The following is a 12107-nucleotide window of genomic DNA, read 5'->3' on the forward strand; positions in this document are numbered from 1 at the left end:
TATATTCAAATCCATTGCTTCCAAAGAGCTCCTGGATTGGAACAAACAGACAGTCACTGAGGGTGCCAGGAAGCACAGAGGTGTCTACTCTTTCTAGAAGACCAAAGCCTTCTGGTCTGCTCAGTTGCAGCTTTTGGAGAATCCCTGGACACAGCAACAGTTTAGGAAATGCTATAGTAACCGAAAGCATGGTCTGTGGGTTTGAATCCTGGTTTTATCTTTTCCTTGCTATATGAACTCAGGAAAATCGTTCACCAAACTCAGTCAACCTCTGTTTGCTCATTTGTACACGGAGAAAGTAACATCACATTGTGCAATGCTGTATGTAAAGAAACGTAAACAGATAGCTGACCATATGTCACTATTTAGCCAGCCAGTGCCACGTGCTTTCCCAGTTGTCTGAACTATCCTCCCATGTCTTCTCTTACTGCTTCCTCTTCTAGTCTTTGAACTCCAACCAGTTCCATATCTTCATCCTACTTCTCCTCTTAGTTGATTTCCACAGTAGCCAACATGGCAGCTTATCTTGTATAAGACTTTCTCCCTCAGATGTCTACAGTCAAGACTCTCTTATTGCAATGGTTTTCCTAGGTGTGAAGATTAATTTTAATTGTCAATGTTACATGCCTGGAAAGAGGGCTTCTCAGTTAACTAAAGCCTCTGTTAGATTGGCCCATGGGCATGTCTATCAGTATGTTCTTTTTTTTTTTTTTTTGGTTCTTTTTTTCGGAGCTGGGGACCGAACCCAGGGCCTTGCGCTTCCTAGGCAAGTGCTCTACCACTGCGCTAAATCCCCAACCCTATCAGTATGTTCTTAATACTTGATGTAGGAGGGCCCAGCCCATCGTGGGCTGAGATTATACAAGAAAGGCAGCTCAATGAGAATATCAAGCAAAACAGTAAGTGGTGTTCCCCCATGGTCCATGCTTTAGTTCCTGCCTTCAGGTTCCTGTCTTGAGTTCCTGTCTGGCTTCCCCCAATGATAGATTAAACCTGTAAGCTAAATAAACCCTTTCTGAGCCGAAGTTTCTTTTGGTTAGTGTCCTACCACAGCAAAGAGAAGAAAACTGGAACACCAGGACACCATTTTTTTTTGAAGATGATATATGATCAAACATGGATTTCTTCTTTGGGGAACCTCCAAGAACAGGGTATCTATTGCAATAGGCAGAGGAGACTACAGGTTTTTCTTCAGATCATTTGGGCTAGGCATCTGCTACTCCATAAGATCAGGTCCTGTTGGCTTCCAATAAGGTCATAACATGTCTAGATGTTTGGCTCCTTAACTTTCAGCAAGCACAGATGGTACCCAGCCTATCCAGGGTAAGAAGACAAATTTTGACCAACCCACAATTCAGTTAGAGGAGCCACCATTTTGCTTTTGCTGCTCAGTGGTTGAACCAACAGTTCCTGTACTTATTGCACTAGAAGGAGAGAGAAGGGATTCATTCTCTTGGAAATTGACTAGGTCCAAGAGATCCTGTGTGTTTTCTCAAGGCTGTGAATCTCAGGCTGTTCTCTTAGATTCCTAGAGAACTGCAGAACAAGTGGGCACCAGATATAACGAGATAGGATTAGGAGGCCCAGGGCCCTCTGCTTAGGAACAAAGAGCATGAGCTAAGCTGGGTGCATGGGCACATGGGCATCGGTACAGCTCTGGGAACTGGGCACTGAGTAACAGGAAGTAGGCATTGATACCTGTTGGTTGAAGAGCATTCTTTGGACAAAGTCAACCTTATCTTTCCTGGAGAACACAGCATGGTTTGGCACTCTGTCTAGGTGGCAGTTCTGAGCCTCAGTCACAGGCTTCCTGGTGCCATCAAGGCAGAGGAGCTCAAAGTCTTCATGTTTCAGACTCTTAGCCCAAGACTCGGGGTTCTTTCCTAGAGAGAGAATGATATTGGGGCCAGTGAGATGGTCCAGTGGGTTATAAAACAAAGAATGAGCAAACAAACAAAGGCAGTTGCTGCCAAGGTGGAGGACCTGAGCTGGGTCCATGGGACCCACATAGTAGATAGAGGGAGAGAACTGACTCCAGTAAGTTGTCCTCTGACATCAGAACAAACAGACATTAAATAAATACATGTCATTTTAAAACATAGATCTGATTGTTCAGAGAGATGGCTCAGAGGTTAAGGACCAGGGGACCCAGGTTTGAGTCACAGCACCCACACGGTGACTCACAAATGTCTGCAGCTCCAACCTAGGGGATGTGACGCTCTCTTTTGGCCTCTACAGGCAATAGGCATGCATGTGGCATACAGACATACATGCAGATAAAACACTCATACATAGAAAATTCAAAATCAATCAATAATCAATAAACAAATAAAATGCCAGGGCTGTAGCTCACTGTAGAGTATTTGCCTAGCAAGACTCTTTGTTAAATTCTCCAGAACTGACTAAAAATTCAAAATGATTGTCCTGAGAATGTTAACCAAAAGAGAAAATTCAATAAATTAGTGTGTTAAAATCGAGACTGTTATCAGGCAGTGATGGTACACGCTTTTAATCCCAGCACTTGGGAGGCAGATAGATCTCCGAATTCAAGGCCACCCTTGTCTACAAAGTGAGTTTCAAGACAGCCAAGGCTACACAGAGGAGCCCTGTCTCAAAAAAAAAAAAGCAAAATACAAAAAACAAAACCCCCCAAAAAAACAGAAGAAGGGGCTGGAGGGATGGCTCAGCAGTTACGAACACTGTCTGATCTTCTAGAGGTCCTGAGTTCAATTCCCAGCAACAACATGGTGACCCACAACCATCTGTAATATGACCTGATGCCCTCTTCTGGTGTCCAGGTATACATGCAAATAGAGCACTCATATACATAAAAATAAATACATTTTTAAAACATTTATATTTTAAAAAACTCAAAAAAAAAGTGTTAAGATTATCCACCTGGAGTCTGAAGATCCGGCTCAGGGATTAAGCGTACATTGTTCTTCCAAGGACCCAAATTTAGTTCCTAGCCAAGTTCAGGCAGCTTCAGTGTCAGGGGATCTAATGCCCTGTGGTTTTGGGCTCTTGCACACATGTGGTGCACACAAAATCATATGACCACACACATACAAATGAGTATACAGATAAGTAAACTTTTTTTAAAAAAAGAAAGTGAAAAAAGTCAAGCCACAGAAACAGACAAGATATTTTCCAAAATGAATAGCTTTCAAGAACTTTAATCTGGAGTGCCAAAAGAACGCCTGGCAACCAGGGAGTCAGGCATGCTCACATAGCCCATGGTTTCTGTGTGCTTTGTCAGCCAGTTTCAAGGCCAGGGTGAAAATTAGCATCGTGTCTGAACAGACTGAAAGAATGTTAAATGCTAGATTAATTTAAAGTGCTTCGATCCCAGCCACTGGAGTCTGCTCGGCTTAGTTACTAAACTTCCCCAGTTGCCTCTTGGGGAGCCACTCTGTAAGGGAGACTCGGGTGTTCTCACAGAAGGGAAGCACAGTGTAGACGCCTACCTACCATCCGTGTTCTGTAGAACCGTGGGGTGCTTCATGAAGGCCACGTCCCCCTTCTCAACCAGACACCTGCACAGCAAGACCCAGGTTAGCAAGGAGAATCAGCAGGGAATGAGAGGGAGCTACCGAGGGGGAGTCACACCCCTAGGCATGCAGCACTGCCACACAAGCAGCTGTAGTGTGTTCAGGGCCCCAGGGTGTTAGAGGAGGGAGGTGATTGAAAGACTGAACTGCTCATTGAGTTTCACTTGTGGAAAGCACCATTCAGGTCCTCGTTTTAAATCCTCACCACTCTCCCCAGACAGGCTGCTTGTGTTCTCCCACTAACAGAGACATCTAAGGGGTGGTGCTCTGGTTAGACCCGCGAGATCCACATGGCATAGGATCACACCACGAGATACTACAATCCTTGTGGAAATATGGCTGTGAGGGGGCTTTATCGCACTCATGTGTCTGCTCAGTACTGAACGACAGAGAATGTGCTTCCCTAGACACAGCGCAATCTTTATCCCATGGGAAAATGTGTAGCTGTGGAGAGATCTATAACCCCAGCATTTGGGAGGCTGAGACCAAAGAATCACAAATTTGAGGCCAGTCTGGGCTACATAGCAAGATTCTGTCTTTATAAAAACAAACAAACAAACAAACAAACAAACAAACAAAAACTCATCCACCAAACTTGACAATCTGAGTTTGATCTCTGGAGGCCACATGGTAGAAAGAGAATCAACTGTCCCAAGCTGTCTTCTGACCTCTACGTGTGCACTGTTGTACACAAGTCCTCCCCTTTACAACATAGATAGATGGGGGGGAGAAAGAGAGAGAGAGAGAGAGAGAGAGAGAGAGAGAGAGAGAGAGAGAGAGAGAGAGAGACAGAATGGACAGACAGAAGATATAAATATCCTGGAGCATACGTACCTCACACCTACAAAATAAATAATAAGCAAATAAAAATGGTTTGAAAAAGTACTGACGTTGGGCTAAGCCTAATACCAATATACCTTGTGATATAAAAGGAATGTAAGCTAGTTTGGCTTAGATTTAACATTTAGCAGATATTGGTGTCACTAACACATGATTGATAAGAGACTAATGTTTGGAGGGCAGGATGAAGTCAACTGATGTGTATGGAGGTGAGAGAGTTTTCTAGAGTGCCACATGCTGCCCACAGAGCTTTTACTTACCCAGTACACACACACACACACACACACACACACACACACACACACCAATCTGAACATGTTCAGCATGGCTTATCGTATGTAGAACTCAGTTTGCCTGTTTAGCCAGGTCTACAGGGTCGACATGGCTACCACATGCAGAGCCAGCAGGTCACAACCCAGACCCTTCCTTCTCCACAGTTCAGAACACAAAATTTTATTGCTGACCTCACTACAGCATGGTCTGCGCCACCCACACCCTCACCCTTGCTGATTCACTTCTGGATTACTCTTGCTCCAGATTCTCTCGGGCCAATCTCCTCTCTTTAGTTCTCGGCTCTCCTGATCTCTCTGCTCTCAAAGGTCTTCCTCATGTACCTTTTCTAAAACTGTCACCTGTCCTGGCCACTGCCACATAACTCCCTGCTGTGTTAGGATCTTGAACGTCTTCCAAGGGCTCATGACTAATAAAGGCTTGGTTCTGGGGCCTGGAGAGACGGTTCAGTGTTTAAGAGCACTTGCTGCTCTTCAGAGAAGCAGAGTTCACTTCCCAATCCCCATGTGGGAACTGACAATCACCCCTAACTCCAACCCAAGGGCATCTGATGCCCTCTTCTGGCATCTGCAGGCACCTGTATGTACATGATCATATTTAAACAGACACACAGAGGCACACACAAGGACACATGTACACACATAAAAATTAAAATGTAAACTTAAATTTAAAAAAGAGCTTGGTTCTGAGGTGATGGTGTTTGAGGTGAAGCCAGAAGGAGATGGGTCCTTGTGAGAAATCCTTAGGTCCTTGAGACATGTCTTTGAAACTGACGGTGGGATCCCAGCTGCATTGGTTCTACTGGAATAGGGACTAGAACCTCTAAGACCATGAGCTAAAATGAACCCTTTCGTCTTACAAGTTGATTGTCTCAGGTGTTTTGTTACAAGGATGGAAAGCTCCCTAACACATGAGAATTTTCTTTACTTGTCTGTTTACTGTCCTATTCTTCTACTGGGACTCAGAATGGACATGTGTGTCTTGTTGCCTGCTAGCTACCCAGAAGAGCATCCACTACTCAATGCATTGTAAGTATGTCTTCTTTTGCTTAAAAGAAAGGAGACAGATCTATTGTAAAAGACACTCATAAGCTAAGTGTAGGAAGCCAGTGTCTGGGTCTCTCCTGTGATTGACGGTTGATCTCTAACAGAATCCATGGCTTATCTATAGTCACGCAGAAGGAAAGAGGAAAAGTAGACTCTGTTCTACCAATCTTGCCCAATCGGAGTCCCTGAAGTGCCCTCAGGCACCTGGGCCAAGGGAGTATTCTTTAGAGAACCTGGCTGAATATCAACAGAAACTCTGGTCTCCAATTCCAGATCTTTCTAAATCAACACCCAGACACTGAAACGATGAAAGGAGGAGATGAGGGGTCAATGGGGGGCGGGGATGCCAAGAGAAAGGAAGGCACAAACACTAACCTGAGAGCTCCGCTGGAGCCATGATACCCTTCATCGTTGTTGGCAGCACACATGTGGGCTGGTTTGTTACCACCAGCACACAGAGCACAGAGACGAGAGTCAGGATTAGCCCCCGGGGCACAGCCGCCACTGAAGAACTCATCTGTGTGGAAGAACAAGCCAAAGTCAGCTCTTCCTGTGATCAGAGGAAAGCCCCAGGGGTTTGTCCCCGAGACTGCCTGTAACACAAGCACGCGGCTTGTTATTGGGTGACATTATTAAGGGGCTGGGGAGATGGCTCAGTCAGCAAAGTGCCTACCATGCAAGCAAGAGGACCTGAGTTCGGATCCCCAGAGCCAATACTGAGGAAGGGAGAGGCAGGTGGATCCCAGCAGCTCGCTGACCTGACAGCCTAGTCAAAATGTGGTGAGCTCCAGGTTCAGTGAGAGACCCAGTCTCAAAAAGTAAGACAGATGTCTTTAACCCCAGCACTTAGGAGGCACAGACAGTTGCATCTCAGAACCATCATGGCTACACAGAGGGACCCTTACTCAAACAATAATGGTAATGTGGAGATCAAGTGAAGAAGATACCCAACATCTACCTATCTCTAGCCTCCAGACATGTGTGCATACGTGCACCTGCACATATACATATCCACGCCCACACGAACACATACATACTATACATATAACTCATTTTAAAAAGAGGAACAAGAACACTGTGGAATGAAAGAAAAGATTCCAGACAATGCAAAGGGACTGACTGGAGATGAGCCAGTCTCAGCGCTCACAGTCCAACCCTCACACAGGACCAGGGTGTTGAAGGGTAAATAGTTTAGCTCTAACCAAGTGGAAAGGGGTGGGGCTGGCTTGTTTGACCTACACCCATGTTTTCTGGTCTCTGCTGTCTTGGTTTTTCCCTTACAAAGCTTGTCATTGTGACTTCAAGTTAGGAAAGCCGTAGCTGCAAGCCTAGCACTGGGTTCCAGGGAACTACATGGAGGACACTGACCATGGGCCCTTCCCTCTCACACCTACTCTCTGTGGGTACCATTCGGAACTCAAGAAACCACACTCGTGGATCTGCATGGCCCCAGTTGCTCTGGGGAGAAGGAATATGATTTCATGAAGCTGGAGATAGAGGGACCCTCCATAGACCTGAGACTCAAGATAAGAGATGAGGAATGAGTAGGCAATCCACAAGGGAATGGGGAGAAGAGAAGCTTACAGACAGGGGACTGGAACCTGAGAAGGCCTGTGTGGGGGCAGGGTCCAGACATAGCATAAAAAGCTTAATGGAGGCCATTTGAATAGACCATCAAGAGAAGGGAGTAGGGTAGGGGCAAGGTCCAGACGCCAGGGGATATTACTCTGTAGCTACTGTTGCTTCTCTCTAGAGTAAGGGGAGTCTCTGAAGGGATTTAGGCCATGCTGGGCCCCGTGGACTGGCACGCACAGTCCAATCCACACTTGGCAGAAGTCTACCTGACTGAGATCTGGATGAATCTAGGGTTGATGGGCAGCTCAGGTGGCAGGCCACTGCAGTGGACCAGGAGAGGGAGGGTGAAGTAAGAAGAGACAGGTGGGAGGAGGAAGAACTGACGTTGCTGGACAAGTGGGACTCCAGAGTCTTCCGCCATGCTAGGCAGTCCTGGAACATTGGGTAGCTTAGGATGAGAGAACTCAGTTTTGGATAAACGGGATGAGTTTAATATGCCTTCGAGATCTTAAGTAGATAAGGAAGTAGTTCATTAGATAAATGTTTGAGCTGCATGTGATGGTGCATGCCTGTACTCCCAGCACTTGGGAGGCAGGAAGGTCAGAAGTTCAAGATCAGTGTCAGCTGCATGGTGAGTTTGAGGCCAAGCTGAACTTCTTGAGATTGTGTGTGTGTGTGTGTGTGTGTGTGTGTGTGTGTGTGTGTGTGTGTGTGTGGGGGGGGGGCAGGGGGTGTCGGGAGCAATCTGTGCTTGGCAGTTATTGCCCTTTAGACACAATAATAGCAATAGCAGTCAGCATCTAGTCAGTGCATGCCAAGAACCGGGTTTTGTAGGAGCAGGCATAATGATGGAGCTGCACTTGGATGCCAGTGTTTAGGGATGAGGCTTAGACCGGGAAAAGACCTGCTTTATGAAACCCCACTGTTTTGTAACCAGCTTGGAAAGGATGGGCTCTTTTAGGAGGAGGAGAAAAACCATGTCCAGACATCTTCACAAAAGCCAGGGATCGGTGTTTCAAGGTGAACTGAGGGGACGGTGCTAGGAGAGCAGGAGCTGAGCAGCTAGAGGACCCTGTGGGGGTCTCCATCTGAATGAGTCCCACGGGATGACACAGCAAGACAGACAGCAGGAAATCAAGAAGTGAGAGAAAGGTGTGTGGCTCCCACAGAGATTTAAGATCTGGTAGGAGAGGGAAAGTGACTGTAGATAAGGGCTACAGGAGAAGGTAGTAAGAGTTAAGGTTCTTAAAGATAGGAGACATTGGGTGTATTAACGTGTTGAGAGGACTTGTTGGGTAGTCTAGGAAGAGGAAAATAGCTGAGAGCCTTCGGCTTTGTAGTGAGTGGTACCCAAGGGCAGGGAGAGGGACCTGGGCATGTAGGAGGCTGAGGAGAGGCAGAAGTCAGGAGGTCCATCAGTCAGCAATAGGATGCTGATGGTTTCGGTTGTCTTTTGATGGTGCCCACTGACCGGGTCATCTACTGAGGAAGGTGGCCCATACGTGTGTGTTTGAGGTGTGTGGACACAGGGTCAATTAACGGAAGTGTGAGGGACAGCTGCACTTGTGAGCGTTGTGAGGCCATTGGCCGGAGCTTTTCCAGAGCAATGGCTGCTCTGTCATCCTGGGTTCTTCTCCAGCCAGGATCCACTGTTCTGGGGCAGACTGGGATGTGCTAAGTGGGAGGGGCAAGGGGTCTTAGGTACCCTTGAGAGTACAGCTGAAGTGGCTAGGGTGGGAGTCAAGGGAACAGGATAACTGTGAAAGGAGAGGCAGCATTCTCGAGGGCCTTCTTGGTGAAAGGGCTTCAAGTCGGAAAGCTATAAGTTCAGTGTATGTGTGAAAATAACACGGGTGTGCACCTTTACACACTACTAAGGCTCCATTTATTTCCTGGGCTGCTCATAATGGGCCCTTTCCCTGAGATCTGCCTTCAGGGCTATGTACTCCCATCCAAAGCAGATGGTGAAAGGAGGAGAAAGGGGAGGAGCTACCTGGGAAGGGGTGGAACTCACCTTTTGTCAAGCCCATGACCCAAATACCTATTGTTATAGTTTGTATATGCTTGTCCCAGGGAGTGGCACTATTAGAAGGTGTGGCCCAGTGGGAGTAGGTATGTCCGTGTTGGAGTAGGTGTGTCACTGTGGGCATGGGCTTTAAGATCCTCCCACTGGCTGCCTGGAAGCCAGTATCTGCTAGCAGCCTTCAGGTGAAGATGTAGAACTCTCAGCTCTGCCTGCACCATGCCTGCCTGGATGCTGCCATGTTCCTACCTTGATGATAATGGACTGAACCTCTGAACCTGTAAGCCAGCCCCAACCTAAATGTTGTCTTTTAATAAGAGTTGCCTTGATCATGGTGTCTGTTCACAGCAGTAAAATCCTGTCTAAGACACTTACCTAGAACATTCCTTGCCATCCACTGAATTGAATTTTCCCCCAACTCAAAAACAAGCCCAAGGAAGGCCTCACCTTCAGAACACACTTACCAAATTTGCAAGATCCAGTTTGGTTGTATATTAAATTCATGGGGACATTCCATCCTGCGGAAGTGCCAACGGCCGTGTGGCAGGACTTCTTGCCTTGCAGAGAGTTCCAGGTGATGCCAACATCTGATTTCTTAACCACAGCCACAACATAATAACCTGGCGAGACACCAGCTCTTTACTGCTTGGAGAAAGAGAGCTGACAAAAGCGGGATCTGACACACACCCTTCCCTGGGAACACTTAATGAAGTCAGTGTGGAGGAGAACGTGAACTTGGTTTCTCCATTCTGTTCCGTTCCATCCTTTGGCTAGTGTGTGGAAACTGCATAGCCATTTGCCTGCAAGTGTGATCTTAGTGTAGTTCAGGATATGTGAGAATGGGAGTGTGGGAGTAATCCAAGGGGGGCCCTGCTTCTCCTGCAGGACCCCTCATTTTCTCATCTTGCTGCCCTTACTTCTAAGGTAATCGCAGGGCTTCCTGGTGGGAGTGAACTTTCCTACCTTCATCCTGATTCAGGCATGGGACTATCATTAGTGCTTCAGCTTTTCCTACCTGAGGAAAACACTACTGAGTCGTGCTCATGAGTAGTAAGTCAGAGCTGAAGAGTGGAATCGGTGAGGTGAGAAAGAATTCTAAATCCTCAGAGCTAGGAAATGCTGTCACTCACCACCACCCCCATTACACACACACTCTGCCCTCTGTGTTCAACTGTGGGAAAGGTGGTGCTCAGCACGGCAGGTGCAGACTTGACTCCCTAGCTACTTAACAGCTGACTTCAGGTGCCTTCATTTCTCTTTAGTACAATGATGGCTAAGACTCACCATGTTGGAGAATCTGATGTGTTCCACGTATCCTGCTATGAGTGGGGAGAGTAGACGAATCTGTAGGTTCCCAGCAGTGGTGCGAGTGGCAGAGGTAATGCTAGAGTCTCTTGTGGTAAAGCAATTTCCACTGACTGGGCCCTGTCATACAAGTAGCTATGCTATCTACTACTACTACTACTGTTAGTAGTAGTAGTAGTAGTAGTAGTAGTAGTAGTAGTAGTAGTAGTAGTAGTAAAATACTAATATTGTCTTTAGGTCTAAGGTTTTTATACTTATTTCATTAAATACTATCATCTATCTTTGACTGCATGTGAGAGAGAAAGAGAAAGGAGAGACAGAGACAGAAAAGAAAGAGGGAAACAGATGGGAGAGACAGAGGCAGAGCAATACCTAGGAGAGACAGACAGAAGAGATAGTACAGACAGACAGAAAGATGAGAGACAGACTTGGCATGACGGCTTATGTTGACTGTTGACTTGATATGACTTAGAACCACCTTGAAGATAAACCTCTGGGCATGTCAGGGAGGGTTGATCTTGATTGGGTTACTTGAGGTGGGAAAACAGGTACCATTCCCTGGGCTCCGTAAAAGAAGAAAGCTAGCCGGGCCCTGGCATTCATTTCTCTCTGCTTTCTGAGTGCTGATGCATCAAGACTGGCCTCCTGCTCCTGCCGTTGAGGGATTGTATCCCCTACAGCTGTAAGCTAAAACAAACCCTTCCTCCCTCAGGATGCTTTTACCACAGCAACAAGGAACGTAGCTGATAAGCTTGGTTCAATACGAGTCCTCTCCACCCATGCTCAGACTGAACCTTCTCCATGAACTGTCTTCTCAACACACTTGTGACCGACATTTGCATGTGACTGCAGCTCCTGGGAATTTCAACTTCTCTTGAAGTGGGCATGTTGTTTCTGACCATAAATGATCAGACTGGAATACACAGCTGATGAAAGTCAGCCCTCGGTTTTGAGTATGAGGACACAGTTCAGAGAAGACTTCTTAGCCATGAATATAGAAAGTGGAGAGCTTCAGGGTCCTATCACAGGGATACTGCTGAAGTTGAGTAAGGACGGACACTTTAACTTTGTGAAGCATTGTGTGGGGGCCTCTGTAATCAGTGCTCAACAGAGACAAAGCCCACCTGAGGTTGTGTGTGCTGTGCTGGGCCAAATCCTCAGCTCCTCAGATCTCTGCTGAGCCTAAGTATCTGGTGTTCACCTTAGGGCTGTATGTCATTAAATCCAACGAAACAGACCTCTGCCAGAGAGTGTTTGACTGGGTGGAAGTAGAGAGAAGTCAAGAAATTTCATTTCCAATGGATCCCAGATGACGTTGATGACGGGAGAAATAAACTTCAGCCATGGAGAGATGCTGGGCAGGAGAACTTATCTCCTGAGGGTGTTCGCTCTAAAGACCAGGTTGATTCCCCTGTTATTAAGTTCCAGCTTACCTCAGGGTGATTCTCATTTTCTCCCTCTTCCTCAGAAGCCCCT

At 46.7% G+C, this 12107-nt stretch overlaps 1 protein-coding gene across 1 annotated transcript in view; it reads right to left on the reverse strand.

The window, feature by feature from the left end:
- Window positions 1-444: 444 nt before the first annotated feature.
- LOC116907764 (inhibitor of carbonic anhydrase) overlaps window positions 445-12107 on the reverse strand; it is a 29468-nt gene continuing 17805 nt past the window's right edge. Inside the window, exons 10-14 of the mRNA XM_032910903.1 lie at window positions 9791-9946; window positions 6104-6245; window positions 3472-3536; window positions 1699-1883; window positions 445-587 (exon numbers count right to left, since the gene is read on the reverse strand). Of these exons, the coding sequence (XP_032766794.1) occupies window positions 546-587; window positions 1699-1883; window positions 3472-3536; window positions 6104-6245; window positions 9791-9946 (590 nt within the window). The 3' untranslated portion in view covers window positions 445-545. The remainder of the gene's footprint in view (window positions 588-1698; window positions 1884-3471; window positions 3537-6103; window positions 6246-9790; window positions 9947-12107) is intronic.

The sequence above is a fragment of the Rattus rattus genome, chromosome 8, assembly GCF_011064425.1.
Source record: "Rattus rattus isolate New Zealand chromosome 8, Rrattus_CSIRO_v1, whole genome shotgun sequence".
In the NCBI taxonomy this organism is placed as follows: domain Eukaryota; kingdom Metazoa; phylum Chordata; class Mammalia; order Rodentia; family Muridae; genus Rattus; species Rattus rattus.